Below are 15,592 nucleotides of genomic sequence, written 5' to 3' on the forward strand. Positions count from 1 at the left end.
ATTGATTGATGGTATTGCATTGTTATGTCTTTTGCCAAGTCATCATTACACATAACTGGTTCTCAATTGGCTTACCTGGTAAAAGAAACATATCAATTTTGACAATTAAATTTAAAACAAATTTAAAATGGCTATAAAATTGCAATAGTAACGCTATTTGGTGTTTCTAGGTTCCATTTATTAATTTTTTTAACAAATCAAGCAAACTATTGCATATAGCAACCAGGGAATGTCATCAATTTCTGGCAGCGTGCCCCAGCCTCAAATCATTGCTTCCATTTCCACAACATTGCAGGGCTTGGGGGGAGATATACAGAAATATCACATACTTCCCCTTTTACTACTACTACCACCACCACAATTTGTGCAGAAATAAAAATAATCTACAAAAATACATGGTACCATCATATTAGAATTAGAAAGGGTTTATCAGTTTGTGGCAAAATAATCTAAGGTATACCTAGCAAAGATCCAGACATTTCCATTTTAAGGATAGAGATCCGTGAGGCAACCAGCGATGGTTTAGTACGGTTTCCCAAACCAGGGGTCACAACATCATGAGGTTGCTAAATTTGAAAATGGGGTTAAAAAAATAAATAAATAAGGAAAGATATTGTGCATAGAATTGGGGTTTCACTAGTAACCTCCAGCAGCAGCAAAATGCAGTTTTATTTAACAGAGTAGACACGACTAGGTAGTAAATCACACTTGATATACAAAAAACTGTGATGTTATTTTCAACCCAGTTATTGCATGATCTTTCTATCCAATTTTTCTTTTAGATGAAGTGGGGAAGATAAGAGGTTTTAATGAAAGCAGAACTAGTGCATCAAAAGGCAGCTGCTCAGACCGTTGGACCACATTTGATATTCCATTATGCGTTTTAAAACATATTTCCTTCACATCAAAATATGATGAGATCAGTGTAAATAAATGGTGAGGTTACAAATGTTTTAAAACCACTCAAATTTAAAAGATTAATAAATCAAAGATTTCGAATGCCACAATACGATATCTGAAAAAAGCAATGCTCTTTTGCATTTATTTACATGATTAAAAACACTATTACACAGGTGGCCAAGCATGAAGGCAAGTGGTGAAGAAAAGCCATGTCATATCCCTGCTAGTGGGACTTGAGCCTGAGTTTATCTCCAAACAGGGTGATAAAGAGTCCATAGAGAAAGCCTCCTGTAAGGATGAGCAGAGTGCTGGATATTGGGCCAAAAGAGAACAGTGCCCCAAAAATGTAGAGAAGTAGAAGCATCAGCAGGACTCTGTAGCTGGCTAGAGGGCGTAGACTCAACCGTGGTCGCCGGTTTCTCTCTGCTGTACGCCGTGTCTCTGGCCTCCTCTGCTTGCCGTCTGCCGCAGCCTCAGGGCTGGCCAGGTAGTGTCGTCCCAACCGGCCCAGGAAGTCCGGCCGTGAGCACAGTGCTTCCATTTGACCTCCAAACTGGGGATGTGAGAGGGGCAATCACGGTGATATGTCACAGACAGAACTGACTAAAACAAAAACAATGTACAAAACTGATGTACATAATGATATATACAGTTAAATGAATGCACTGCTGAGGTCTAATCCAAGTAATGATTGACAGGTTTAAGATATCCATTTTAAAAACGGCAAAGAATTGCCTTGTCATGTACCCTCTCATTAATGACAGATGAGATCTTGAAGAGCAGTCTGACCAGGACCGCATTCTCATAGCTCCTGATTGGCTGAAGTTCTGGGTCTCCTTGGTATTCTATCTCAAATCTACGCAGTCCATTGATGATCTGCAAAAACATCACAATTTACAGGAATCCCTTTTTGATACAGTTGGGCTACCAGTCTGTGGTAAGGGTAAGTTGAATAATTAATGTGACCTGCATCCGGCCCAGATCTGTGAGGATGAGTCCATTATCCCCCTGGATACAGTCAGGTAGCTGCCTGGAGTTCCCATCATCCTGACCAGAGCCTAATGTGGCCATAAGCTGAGACAGCTGCCCTGTATTCAGCTGCAGACGACACAGCAGGACATATTTTCACAAACAAATGATTAGATGAGTTGAAGAATTAGGTTTGAGTAAATACCAATGGCTGAAGTGCTCTAACCTACCCGAAATATCTGACAGAGGTAGTCCAGTGATCTCTCCAAAAACTCATGGGTCTTCTTGACACACTCGCCGGTGTCGTCCATTTCTCGTTCATTTAAGGTGTGGTTAAGGTCAGGGAAGCCCAACCCAAACCAGGACATGAAGGAGTTGTTAGCTGCCACCTCAGCTGAGTGATCTGATATCCTCTTGGCGGTTTGCCTCGCCTGAGCAATGATCTGAATGAGCCTCAGGATCTAAACCACAGAAGAATGACAACAGTGACCACTGCTGACTTGCCTCTGAAGCTAAGCAGAGTCAGTCCTGGGATAGAACACCAAATGCTGGAAGATGTTTTGGAGGGCCTGTAGGGGCACTTTTCCCTCTGGTCTAAAGATCAAATCCCAATGCCCCAGCTCAGGGAATAGGATAATGCCACCTATTGGATGGGTCAACAAAACCAGCTTGCAAATGGCCAATTCATCCTCTTTCCTCCTACCATAAGAAAAAAAGTATAATTGTAGGCAATCAATGTGCAGTGCTTTTTTTTAGTTGGATCACTGGCTGAGAGGGTCATACATCATGACTGGCAGCAATACTTACCCTCTCACAGCTAAGATGCTGACATCTTGTGTAAATGTAAGTATGTCAAACTAGTAAACAGGCTAGCAGACCTAATTGTTTAGCTGCAGGTGTTATAATGTACATATCTTTCCTTCCTTTATAGAAACGCGTGTGTGTATGTTAATGTTTGGTGGTGACCAAGCATAAATACACTGGATATGTAATGGGTTGGAACAACGAGTCATCTTAAGTCAAGGAATTCACAGCCAATCGCTCAGGCGGCTCCAGCTAGATTGTTTTATACTAACTTTTCAATTACTAACATTTTAACATCTTTCTTGCAGGCTTTGTTATTGGATTTGGGCATTTTTTTTAAGCGTGGTTTATAACTGTCATTTTCAAGCCAACTATCATTAACATGGCATCCGTTTAGGCCCATGCCCTCTCTTGTTTCTTGATTTAGAAATGTTTTTTGACTCTTGCAAAACACTGGATCTCAAAGGATTGTGGCATTTTATATTTATTTTCGGACAATAAGAAAATATTAAAATTTTCCCCTTCAGCAACAAATATCTTCAGAGAACACACTGACATCCACTACTCACCGCGCCTCTCAGCTCTGTGCCAAACATCTGTTTGTATTGACAGTCCTGGCCCTCCAAGCCATACACATGACTCTTCACCCTGAACACCCCATCTGTTGCCATGGGCTGCCGGGCAGACAGAAAGCTGCCACCGTGGCCCGGTGTGAGGAAAACCCGGTGCTGCCGGTGGTGGAGGACGTGCTCTGGCTCCAGAAACAGCTGCTCTCCTGGGCGGGCAGGTGGGAAACGGGAGCAGGTTTATGGTAGGCAGGTCAGAACAGGTAATACTACAGGCCACTACATCGAACAAGCATCATAACGCTGGCTGAAGGTGTTCGCCATTACCTTTCTGTATCATCTCTGATAGGTTTGGCTGAGCAAAGACTTTGGCCACCCTGAAGACCATTAGTGCGTTTTGGACATTGACCAGGTCTGTGCGTACCACCCTGTTTAGGAAGCCCTGAAAGAGCTTTGTGTACATAAGCAGGTTTTCCTGAACAAATGAGGCCCTGAAAGAAAAGAGGAATAACTGGTCAATGCTAGTCATTCCCTCAGAGTTATACCTTGAACGGAAGCACTGCTAACATTTCTCAGGTACACTTTTAATCTAAGCTCACCATTTATCAGGTACACCTTGGATTGGATCTGTCGGAGAAGTGGTCTTCTCTCCTGTGTACCTCCAAGGCTGGATGTAGCTAAGCCATGTCTCCAGGACCTGAACACAGACAGAATGTGGGGGCAGTAAATTGTGTTAGATGGACTTAATGAGAAAGGTTTGATTGACAACACCCCAGCCCACCTGGGAAGAATGTGGATTTGAAGTGTGATACCCACCGCTCTGAAGGAGGCATCTAAAGGCCAGTGACCAAAGCAGTGTTGGAGAAACACATAGAGCTTCTGCTGCACAAAACGCTGGACCACCACCCTACAGTGACATTAACAGTGACAGGGACATTGCGAATTAGACAAAACTCTATTTGAAGTTGATGCTGGGGAGAATGGGGACACTCATGTCTGAGCCTAAGGGTGCTCACTGCTCAGCTCACCTCTTGAACTCCTCTAGGGGGCTAGTGTGGGAGTGGGCTGAGGGTGAGGAGGACACCTGCTCCGGCTTTAAGCTGCAGGAGAAGGCATGGAGGTGCTTCACCAGCAGACGCACCACCAGAACATGCTCTTCTGTTGGGGTGAAGGGCTCCTGAAACAGCAGCCAGTCATACACAAATCCACAGGGACAGCAGCCAATGACACTAAGCTCCACAGACACCGATACCCAATCACATAGTGGGCTTGGAACATACCCCTAATCCTATGAACCCTTTGCAATGGTTACCGTTTGTCAAATAACTCAGCTTAAGAAACATATTGTAAATTGCTCAATTCATCAACCGAAACTGTTGTTACCGCTTAGCTTGTGACATTTCACCTGTGTCTTGCTCAGAAACAGGCACATACTTCAAACAGATACAGATCCATTATTAGAATGAGGAAAGTAGATGATTTATGATTATCAAAATGATTTGGGCGATTTAGTAGTTGATGCACTGTGTATATAGTAGTAGTGTTTTTGCATAGATGGAAGAATTAGACAAAACTGGGACACGTTAACCACAGGATAGTGTGCAACACCAGACATCAGCAGGACATGCTTTATATGAAATGACACACACACACAAACACAGAAAATCTAAAAACAACAACAGTATGGTTTGAGGGCTCATTCTTCTTTCAAGGATACTTCTCTATTGGACAGATCCTACCGAGATATTTGACATAACGTTAACACGGTGCCATATGAAACAGATGTGTATTTCACTGGTTGGGCCAGCCAGGCAAAATGGTTTAATAAAATGCAACGTAACGGCCTTGCTTTCTTCAAGAGAAGTACCCTTGACATCCTAACCTTAAGGCTACTCTGTCCTTAGGGGCTAAGTTTACCTCCAGCAGGACCCGTGGGAGTGGGAGTGAATGAAAGGGGGAAAGTACTTGGTACGTGTTGAGGGTCCCAGAGCCAGGAGGGGTCAGGGGTTGGCACGGCATGCTGGACAGACTGAGGCGATACTGCAGCAGCGCCAGCTGTACGACCCATCACAACCAGGGGAGGAAGAGGAGGAAAACCAACAAAAACACAGTGGGGAAACAGAGAGAGAGGGTGAAGAGAAAGGGAAGGAGTGAGGCGAATATGATCATAGAAAAGGAGAAAAGGGATGGTGCATTGGAAAAGGAGTGAATCCAAGAACATATAGATATAGTAAAGAGAAGTGGAAAAACAGAACACAAGGACAAGAACAAAAATAATTGACCACAGGAACACAATGCTATGACAGCTAAGATGATGCAGTGCTCCCTTTTCACACCCATGAGAGAATGGGCTTTAAACAGTTAATATCCCGATCAACGAGAGGCACAGAAAACCACACATGGTTAATAACAGATGTGTTAAAGACATTTGAACGGTTCACAGGTAAAAGATTTGTTTCAGTTAATTGGCCAAGACCGGATGTTTCTCAGGATTAAAAGGGGGTACTGCATCTCTTACCCTCTCTGGATGACCTCTAAACAATGTAACAAAAATGGCATAGACTGTAGCCTAGACTACTAAGGGCCAGCTGGAATGGGATAGACTGTAGCCTAGACTACTAAGGGCCAGCTGGAATGGGATAGACTGTAGCCTAGACTACTAAGGGCCAGCTGGAATGGAATAGACTGTAGCCTAGACTACTAAGGGCCAGCTGGAATGGGATAGACTGTAGCCAAGACTACTAAGGGCCAGCTGGAATGGGATAGACTGTAGCCTAGACTACTAAGGGCCAGCTGGAATGGGATAGACTGTAGCCTAGACTACTAAGGGCCAGCTAGAATGGGAAGGCCTGTACTCCTTTGGAGATTTGAGTGTGTGGATAATGGAAGTGTGGTGATATGCAGTCGTTTGGCTTAGCACATCATGGAGCTCGCAACACCAGGGTTGTGAAGTTGATACCCAAAGGGGCCAGTAAGAATAATCTGAAAATGTAAGTAGTCACTACTTTAAATTTGACTTGGATAGGAGAGTATGCTACAAGACTGACATGTAAATGTTAAATATTCAAGTGACGCGTGGAGATGATAACCAGCTGAGCAGCCCAACATGTAGAACAGCCAAGAGCAAATCAATAAGTAGCCACAAGCAGCATGCACAGGGCGCGAGTAAAGCAGAAGCACTACTACCAGATACACATGCCAAATTGGTGCAGTAAATTTGCCCTGCAGCTGCCCATAGGACAATAATTCAGCAACCAAAAAAGGAAAACCATCCATAACAATTAAGACCACCTTTCAGGTAAAATTGGTTTGTCATTTTACTTGGATCATTTTGATGGTGATCACCAATATGAAATTGGCAGTAGACAGAGTAAACTGGACTAGTTCACCAGCCATACAGCCCGTAGAAGGTGTTAACACCTGCAAGGTCATCCTTGTGTGGCTGTCACACATTTCAAAACATATTTTTCTAGGGTTATGTCCACACTGCCCTCCCTGCTGTTATTTAGATACACCATTTGAGGTTTCGCAGTCCGTCCCATCATCTTGTAAAAGTGAAGGTTCCACATCATGATGACTAGACTGACTTTTTCTGTCCCACTTGCAAAGGTTGGATATACAGCACTCTTGATAGGTATTGGGACAGTAATGTCAAAGTTTTTACTTTTGCTTTAAACATCACGTTCATCTTTTAATCGTATTTTCATGTCTTGAGTGTACAACAAAAATAGCAAATTTGACTTCACTGTTCCAATACTTATGTAGGGCACAATAATTTACAGACAATTATTACTGCAATTATTCTTTGGTACAATTGATACTACCAAGTGTGAATAGTATCAATTCTCCTGAAATCCTTCATACATGAAAAGTAACATTATCCAGGAACCGAACATTATCACTAGCTATCAGATAGCAACGTTTATAGTGGTTTTGCCATACATGTTTACTTTACATTAATTCTTTAGTTTCTGCTGGCGTTTAACACCCACTTTAATCAACGTTTATGATAGTTAACCCCTGTACAGTTAGGTAGTTAGTTTCTTCTTAAAATTCAATATGATACAGATAGCAAGTTTAGAAAACACCACTGATATACGCCACTGATTATACTTTCCATATTTGTGCCCGTCCTTAAAAAGAAGATTAAAGACTACAAACTGAGGACAGACCTTGTGCCTGACTTCCCAATTACCATCAAAGACACAAAATACATTTTGTATATCCTAGTGTTGTCACAACAACAGAATTTTACACTTTGATTCGAAGTATGATGATACTTGATACTGAAATGATACCATGGCAAAGAGCAGGTACATAATCACATCCCCATAACAGTGCCTAACCACATTCGATAAAAGATTCACCAAAAATGAAAAGCAAAAAGCAAAAATTAAGGTTTAAAGTTCCAAAATGTTTGTGTAGTGTGCAACACTAGTTTACCCGAGAATGCAGCACAAAGCAGATAGACACAAACTGCATTTCTATAGCCCAGGTGTGGAGTCGTGCAAGTGATTATCAGATGGCACTATCCCCTTCTACCAAATAGTAATGGTTGTATCCCCAAAGTCATAGCCAGAGGACAGGTTCATTTTATGCAAATGACCAAGCGGAGTCCATGTCTGAGGGTGGGTGGAGGTAGGCCTATTCATGATACTCGAAGGGGAGAGGAGGTTGTGATTAGCCAGTCAGCCGTGCAGTGCTGCAGTGCAGGGGAAGGGGAGGACAGGGGAGCCTGGTGGTGGGATGGGTTATTTACTTACCTTCACCTGGGGGGACTGCAGTTTCTGGTACATCTCCAGAGAGTAGTGATGCAGCCAGATCTCCACAAACACCTGGGGGGGAACAGAAAAATAAGAGAGCGCAGACTTAGTCACGTATCCCGAAACACTTTCAGAACAAATTAAGATGGAGTCTCACCTGTAGTAAAGCCTCTGACCTCCAGATCTCCTGGGCTGCAGGGTCAGCGGTGACTGAGGGCTGATGGGTAATGTGGCGCTTGAGGAGGCTGGTGCTGTGGATGCCATACCCCGCAAACGGAACGCTGGGAGCCCTAGAAAGCAAAGACACCCCAGTGAGCTCGGAGTTGTAGCAGAAGGAAAGCAAAGACACCCCAGTGAGCTCGGAGTTGTAGCAGAAGGAAAGCAAAGGGAGGCAAAGGAAAAACATCTTTCCAAAGTTCTCCTACTTATCACAAATCTCACAAAGCTCTCTCAGTTACACTTGACTTGATAAATCCCCAATGTTGACTACCTGGGAGCAGGAGGAGACACAGAGCCTCTGTTGTCTGGAAATGGAGAAGGGGGAACACTGCCCTCTGTAGGGAGGAAGTACTTCAGATAGGTGTCAACCAGCACAAAATACGCAGTGTCTGAACTGCTCACATGCTGGCCTGGAGGGTAGTTCTGTGAAAACACAACATAACACTTATGAGATCAAATAAGTCAGATTTTTGTTTTATGGACGTTATAGCCCACAATCAACAATTACTGATAGATGAGCATTGTTTACCTTTGGTGTGATCAGGCTAGAGGCAAACATGAACATGTAATATTCAAAGGGATCTGAAGATGGTTAAGGACATAACATTAGACTAAAACAATTGTTTAAAACATTGTCTTTCTGTGAGAAGTTGAGGTCTGGGTATCAAGGATACTGAGTGCTAGGCTTAGTGTTTGCAGACCAGACGGAGGAAACTGCAACTTGTTGTGAAAAAGTGGGCAATCAGGGAGGACGCCTTCCTGAATGGATGCCTTTACTGGACCCTGCAAGACAGAATAACAACTAAGCTTTGCACCAATCCCTGTTGTGGAACACCTCGCTACATATCACATTAAGATTAAGTACTGTTTAAAGACAGCTGAGACTTACAGGTAGAAAGCTGACAGGTATTTCATACTTGTACTCTTCTGCTTGGAGTTTGTAAACAAGCTTCATCATTGGCCCACTGGAAAGAACATTTAAGCAGAAGGAATTCAGTATATGGTATAGTACTTAATTATCCCTCCCAGGATGAAATGGGAGAGGGAACTGGCTCGGCAGCGGCTCTTGTGCCTGACATTTGGCTGTAATGCAACGAGACATACTGCAGCCCAAAACAACACCAATGGAGCCTACTGAGCCTACCTAGGATCCAGAAATTCCATGACAATGTTGTACTCGTTGCTGCGTGCCTGCAGGAATCGCAGGTTCCAGCCCGTGATGACCCCATCCAGACTCCCAAAAACGCTCTCTACCAGCCAGGGGAAGATCAGGTGCAGCTCCTGAGGAGGAAGAGCTCAGTCACTAAAGCACGCCTCCATTGTTCCCCCTTAAGTCACCCTCCACGTCCATGTCAGAGGAACTGGAAAGGAAAGGTCCGGCGGAAGGCGAATGCGCTCGTTAACCAGGCTGAGTTTAGCCCATCCAGATACAGGCACAAAGCTGACATGCTGACTGATTAAACAGGGCCACAGTTGGATAGCAAGGCGCGCGCACGCACACTAACACACACACCACAGCAGCTGTTCTAGAGACCATGGTTTCCAGACGGCATCCTCCCGGCCCGATTCCCTCTGATCCCACAGAACCCACAGTAACAGCTGCTACACATTCCCCGTGGGTAGGGCTGTGACGCCCATGGAATTCTGGATGACTTATTGGACAGCCTTTAACCTAACTGTTTCAATAGCAACACAACCGAATGTACAAAATACATTTTAAACTAGTGACTATGAAAACAAGTAATCAAGAAAAAAAAAAAAAGGATTAATAGCCACATTGCCGAACTGACAGCATGTTCCATCTTATAAATACAAGGCAGCCTATGACCTTTAAAAAGGGTTATTATAAGGACAAATTCAGGTCACTACTCACTGCGCCAGAAACGAGAATATGGCAGGGACTTCTGACAACAACTGACTACAAAGGAGAAAACTTTGCATGGGGGGGGGGCTCCTGCTGCTTATGCGGTCAGTGGGCTCACGTTCTATGTGGACACCGAGTATGACTTTCAAGAATGTTAATCCACACAAGGCTGCAGGCAATATTGCTACTTGCCCCTGTCGAAGTGTATGCGATTATTATTTCAAACACTATACGAAACAGTTGATTTCTAACACCCCATTCTGAGGATGCACATCAACTTGCCAGAATGCATTTTCAACCTCACATTCCCACTCTGTGGTCCCCACAAGCTTCCTGATATCCTCAATTTTTCCTGTACCCAAACATGGAAAAATGGCAGAGCTAAAAATGACTAATGTGCTTGGGCTTTTATCATATACCCAGTCTTGTCCATAAAAGCCTGTCATTTGCAAGGCTTTGTAAAAAGCTGGCATCGTTCTCTTTTCAGCCTCTCTGATCAGTCGACTACTTGCTAAGTCATCACATTTGCAGGGACGTCCTGATCGTCTTGGCAGTTTCATACACCTTCCACTTAATAATTGTCTTGTCTGTGCCCCTAGGCAGACTCAAGGCTTTAAATCCAGCAAGTCAGTTAGACAAATTTTTATGTGCTGTAATGGTGAAGTGGACATTTCTGGGAACAACAATAGCTCAGCTGCAAAATGGTAGGCAAAAAGCTCACAGAAATGCAGAGAGCTGAAGCATGAAGCAAGAAAAGCTAATCTGTCTGTGGTTTCAACATTCAGTACAACTTGACTCTGGAAGCTACATTAGCACATGAAACTGGAAACGTTCTTTGGAGAGATATACAGTTGTGCTCAAACGTTTGCATACCCTTTGAGAATTGGTAACATATGTACCATTTGTAAAGAAAACATGAGTGAGCAGGCAAAACATGTCTTTTATTTCTTATGGGATTCACATTCAACTGTAGGTCATAACAGAATGGCACAATCATAAAACAAAACATGTTCTTAATAGTGCTATGGACCATTTTTATGTGTCCTGAATAAAGAATAGGATGATGAATACTGTGTATTGCCCCATTTACCATCAATGACAGTGTGCAGTCTTTTGTAATAGTTGTCTATGAGGTCCTAAATTTTTGCAGGTGGTATAGCTGCCCATTCATTTGGCAAAATGCCTCCAGGTCATGCAAAGTCTTTGGTCGTTGTGCCTGAACTGCATGTTTGAGATCTCCCCAGAGTGGCTTGATGATATTAGGTCAGGAGTCTGTGATGGTCACTCCAGAGCCTTCACCTTTTTCTGCTGAAGGGTCAACTTGGCCTTGTGCTTAGGGTCATTGTCATGCTGGAAAGAGAGTCCAAGAGCGTCCCATGCGCAGCTTTTTTGCAGAAGAATGCAAATTGCCTGCCAGAATTTTCTGATATCATGCTGCATTCATCTTGTCATACATTTTCACAAGATTCCCTGTGACTTTAGAGCTCACATACCCCCAAAACCTCAGTGAGCAACCACCATGCTTCACAGTGGGGATTGTATTCTGTTCACTATAGGCCTTGTTGACCCCTCTCCAAACATAGAGCTTATGGTTGTGACCATAAAGCTCTATTTTGGTCTCGTCACTCCAAATTACAGTGTGCCAGAAGCTGTGAGGGGTATCAAGGTGTTGTTGGGCATACTGTAACTGGGCTTTTTTGTGGCAACTCGACCATGCAGCTCATTTTTGCTCAAGTATCGTCATATTGCGCTCCTTGAAACACCCACACTGTCTTTTTCCAGAGCAGCCAGTATTTCTCCTGAGGTTACCTGTGGATTTTTCTTTGTATCCTGAACAATTCTTCTGGCAGTTTGGCTGAAATCCTTCTTAGTCTAACTGACCATGGCTTGGTATCAAGAGTTCCACGGATTCCACATCTTAAGTGATTGAACAGTACAGTACTGACTTGTATATCTTTATATGTCCTTTTCCATCTTTATAAAAGTTCCATTACCTTGCTTCGCAGGTCTTTTGACAGTTATTTTCTGCTCCCCATGCCTCAGTATCTAGCTTGCTCAGTGAATCCACGCTAACAAAATCATTGACTATTTATACACAGACACTTATTAAAATTTAAAAAGCCACGTGTGGGAAATTCACCTTTAAATGCCATTTTCACCTGTGTGTCACCTTATGTGTCTGTAACAAGGCCAAACATTCAAGGGTATGTAAACTTTTGTTCAGGGCCATTTCTGTTATCATTATGATTTAAAAAGGAGCCAAACAACTATGTGATAATAAATGGCTTCATATGATCACTATCCTTAAATAAGACTTTTGCATGATCAGTCCTACTTTCAAAACCAATGCCTAGATTTCACAATTTCTGCCAGGGTATGCAAACTTCTGCCAGGGGAGCACAACTGTATCACACTTCACCACAGGCAGTCTTATTGACTAATATGGATTTGGCAGATCCAAGGAAAACGCTAACTGCACAAATGGTCTGGGGCCGTTTTTCATGGTTTGTGCAAGGCCAATTAGTTCCATTGAAGAGAAATCGTAATGCAGCATACAATGACTTTCTAGAGAATTCTGGCATTCCCAGAAGAGTGGAGGCTGATATAACAGCAAAAGGGCGACGAACACCACCATATTAATCCCCATGACTTTCTAAGGAGATGTACAACATGCAGATGTTCACATACTGTTGCCCATGTAAGAATTTACCATGAAAGCATACGAATCAGTGGACAATTAACTTTCTGCATGATTTTAAAGGTGACTTGTTACACCTCATGTAATTTAGGTTTGCTAAACAAAGGGGGTGGGGACATGGTAAAACAATTGCTAAAGGTATTACCCCCACTGACAGAACGTCAAATTGATATCAGTTTCGCGGGTTGAGGGTGAATCATTCCATTAAGGACAACATTTAAATCTCATGAACAAATGGAAGATCGGCCAACTTCACCTTTGCGGGATAGTCATCAATAACTTTCACCAGCTCCTGGCAACGCTGGAGAAAGGGCTTGGTTGTAGAGTTCTCTTTCAGGTTGGCCTATAAAAAGAAGGAAAAGATAATTACAGCCGATACCAGTACCAGCTGGAGAGTGCCACTTCTCCATTTGACAACAGAAGCCAGGAACAACCGGAGGGTGCCGGTGCACCGATTCATCACAGCCACTCCCAGTGAACTTAACACAGTCGATATTGAGATACTGTGTGTCTTCCGAAGCACATCCGACACGTTCTGGCTCTTATCGTGCTGCTCGCTCAACCAAGACGTCTAGATCAGAATCTTACATTCTGGAAGGAATGCACTCGTTCCACCTCGATTGAGACCACAGGCGCTCAAGGGGGAGGAGGCAAAGCAACCATATTTGATTACTAACCACCCAAAACTAGACCGTTCTGCCCAGTTGCCCCGTCTTTCGGAGGACCCCTTTGCAAATCAACTGAACACATCAGACACAGGCATTTCAGTGGACACTTTGTTAAAAATTAAGTGAAGACAGTCATCTTGATGATGGTTAAAGAATCTCTAGCGGCATCTTTCAGTGTAATGTGTGGATGTCAAATTCACATATCAGCAGTAACAGAGCACTAACTGCCACTAACCAGAAGGAAACTGGGCTGCTGCAGGGCTTGGGCAGCCATAGAAGAACCTTGATGCGATGAGTCAGTTCAGAATCCTCTTGACACCTGGGTATGCAGGAAACCAGAAAGGATTCAGTGGCTTTGGCATTGTTGATTCTTTTGTCAAGCAAACAACTAGCTAGCTAATATATCTAGCCATAATTATTTATGAATGAAATTGCTCCTTATGGAGATATTTCACAATGGCCTTGGTGAAAAACCTCTCGTTCCGTTCTTAATAATTGCTCCTGCAGGATGCTCTGGATAAGAGCGCATATTATATTACTAAAACGTAAATATTATTAGTATTTATGAAAACATTTACAGGTAGGAAAAGAGAAAAAAAAACATGATATTTAATGTAAAAGAATAAACAATATAAACAAGCAATTTTGGAGCTAATATGAATGCTTGTCAATCAAAGATGAAGGCATATTTCTCTCTGTACCCCAATGGAGGGGCAAAACGATATCAACCTGTAATAAGCAATGCACTAGTGATAAAAATGTGTACTATTTTTACTGACCAATCTCTGAGTCGTTCATTAGAAATAAGTATTTAAACTAATTTGATTTATTTGAATAAGTAACACCCAGAGCAAGCAGGACCCCATATCAGCAAATTATAGACTTTCAGGATAAAAAAGGCTTACTGCAGTAATTTGTGACTAAGTGCTGTAATAGTGGGTTCTATACAATTGACATTTCTAGCTGCTATACAAAAACTGGGTCTTTTTATGGCTGCAATTGGATTCGAATGTCAATGTTGTACTATTGTCCACTGCACTGTGACAAAAATACATGGCTAGATTTGCTTGAAGAAGGCCTACAGTACCTGCATTATTATGCGCGTACAGTATTGTTCTAACGCGATGGTGGCGATTATTAATATTAGTTCCTTTCCGACGACACCCCATATTTTTGTGAGTACCAAACGTATTTCTGAGGTAGGCCAAAATTTAGAGATTTAATTATGTTTATATTCTTCTGAGCTCTAAGGAGAAAAAAATTGACCTCTTCGGTCTGGTACTACTTTAAGGCAGAATACCTGTGTAACATCCACCACTTTCTGTAACTAGTACCGCGCATGCTTAGCTTAGCAGCTAACCCCGCTGACAGTTTGTGTGGCATGCAGCAGTATATAACAATCACAGGGCTGACCAAGCAGTTTGTTTTGCTAAAATACTATAGCCTCATCTCACAGAAAAGAAAACTACAACATACACTGGGTAAAAATGTGTCTTACCAAGCTACATCGACAAGAAATTGTGCGACTTCAGTTCCAATCTACCGCGTCTCCCATCACACACAGCAACACTGAAGCGGAAATGATGTAATTACCGTAAAACAAAACGAAACGAAATGCCCACTTTCTTGTGAATACTGTGCGTCATAGTGCCTCTGTGTGGACATTAAAAGTGGGAAGGAGTCAAGCTATCTGGAATTAATTTCCTTAACACTGGATAAGTGTTTCTGATTTCTATGATCAAGTCAATCAATAAAATTCGATCAGGGACTTTTACAAATAACAAAGAAAATGTTTTAAACCTCCCATTTTGAGCTGTATATGTAATATGTTGTATATATGTGCATAATCTATACTTTTTATGTTTGAAAGTGAATGTTTTTGATGACATTCGGCACTGATACATGAAAGTACAAAATATTCGGTGGCCAAAAATCCTGAATATACATTTTAGCAAATATTATCTAGGAATATCTTGTCACTTCTAGTCCAAAACTAGCAGAATCATACAGTCTACAACAATGCAACAAAAGCAGGATGGGATAGAAAAAATACTGGGATGTCTCTTATGCGCTCCGCATTCTCACTTAAAATTACAGCGCTAATTAGGCCTCCTTCTTGAAGGCAATGCAATCACTTCAAT

The 15,592-nt window shown here is 42.6% G+C and overlaps 1 protein-coding gene across 3 annotated transcripts; it reads right to left on the minus strand.

Moving 5' to 3' along the window:
- Positions 1 to 156: 156 nt before the first annotated feature.
- On the minus strand, positions 157 to 15,061 carry smpd4 (sphingomyelin phosphodiesterase 4). Of its 3 annotated transcripts, none has more exons than XM_010877929.4 (20): positions 14,950 to 15,061; positions 13,687 to 13,770; positions 13,040 to 13,126; positions 9,366 to 9,502; positions 9,111 to 9,186; positions 8,896 to 9,004; positions 8,751 to 8,803; positions 8,493 to 8,644; positions 8,160 to 8,292; positions 8,003 to 8,074; positions 5,205 to 5,294; positions 4,268 to 4,416; positions 4,056 to 4,146; positions 3,839 to 3,936; positions 3,567 to 3,730; positions 3,243 to 3,448; positions 2,100 to 2,330; positions 1,867 to 1,998; positions 1,648 to 1,776; positions 157 to 1,453 (listed from the first exon to the last, which is right to left on the minus strand). In XM_010877929.4, the coding sequence occupies exons 2-20, from the start codon at positions 13,723 to 13,725 to the stop codon at positions 1,124 to 1,126; spliced, it is 2,478 nt and encodes an 825-aa protein (XP_010876231.3). In that variant the 5' UTR covers positions 13,726 to 13,770; positions 14,950 to 15,061; the 3' UTR covers positions 157 to 1,123. The 3 variants fall into 3 exon arrangements, with proteins under 3 accessions (XP_010876231.3, XP_010876230.3, XP_010876233.3); XM_010877928.4 differs by having other exon boundaries at positions 5,157 to 5,294; XM_010877931.4 differs by lacking the exon at positions 5,205 to 5,294 and having other exon boundaries at positions 14,950 to 15,060.
- Positions 15,062 to 15,592: the final 531 nt, after the last annotated feature.

This window comes from Esox lucius, chromosome 14 (genome assembly GCF_011004845.1).
Source record: "Esox lucius isolate fEsoLuc1 chromosome 14, fEsoLuc1.pri, whole genome shotgun sequence".
Lineage (NCBI taxonomy): Eukaryota > Metazoa > Chordata > Actinopteri > Esociformes > Esocidae > Esox > Esox lucius.

Coding starts and splice junctions, on each gene's coding strand:
- smpd4 (XM_010877928.4), bottom strand. CDS start 13,725: ATGGCTGCCCAAGCCCTGCAGCAGCCCAGTTTCCTTCTG. Junction 13,127..13,686: donor AGCAGCCCAGTTTCCTTCTG/GTTAGTGGCAGT, acceptor TTCTTTTTATAG/GCCAACCTGAAAGAGAACTC. Junction 4,147..4,267: donor CCCCTAGAGGAGTTCAAGAG/GTGAGCTGAGCA, acceptor ATGTCACTGTAG/GGTGGTGGTCCAGCGTTTTG.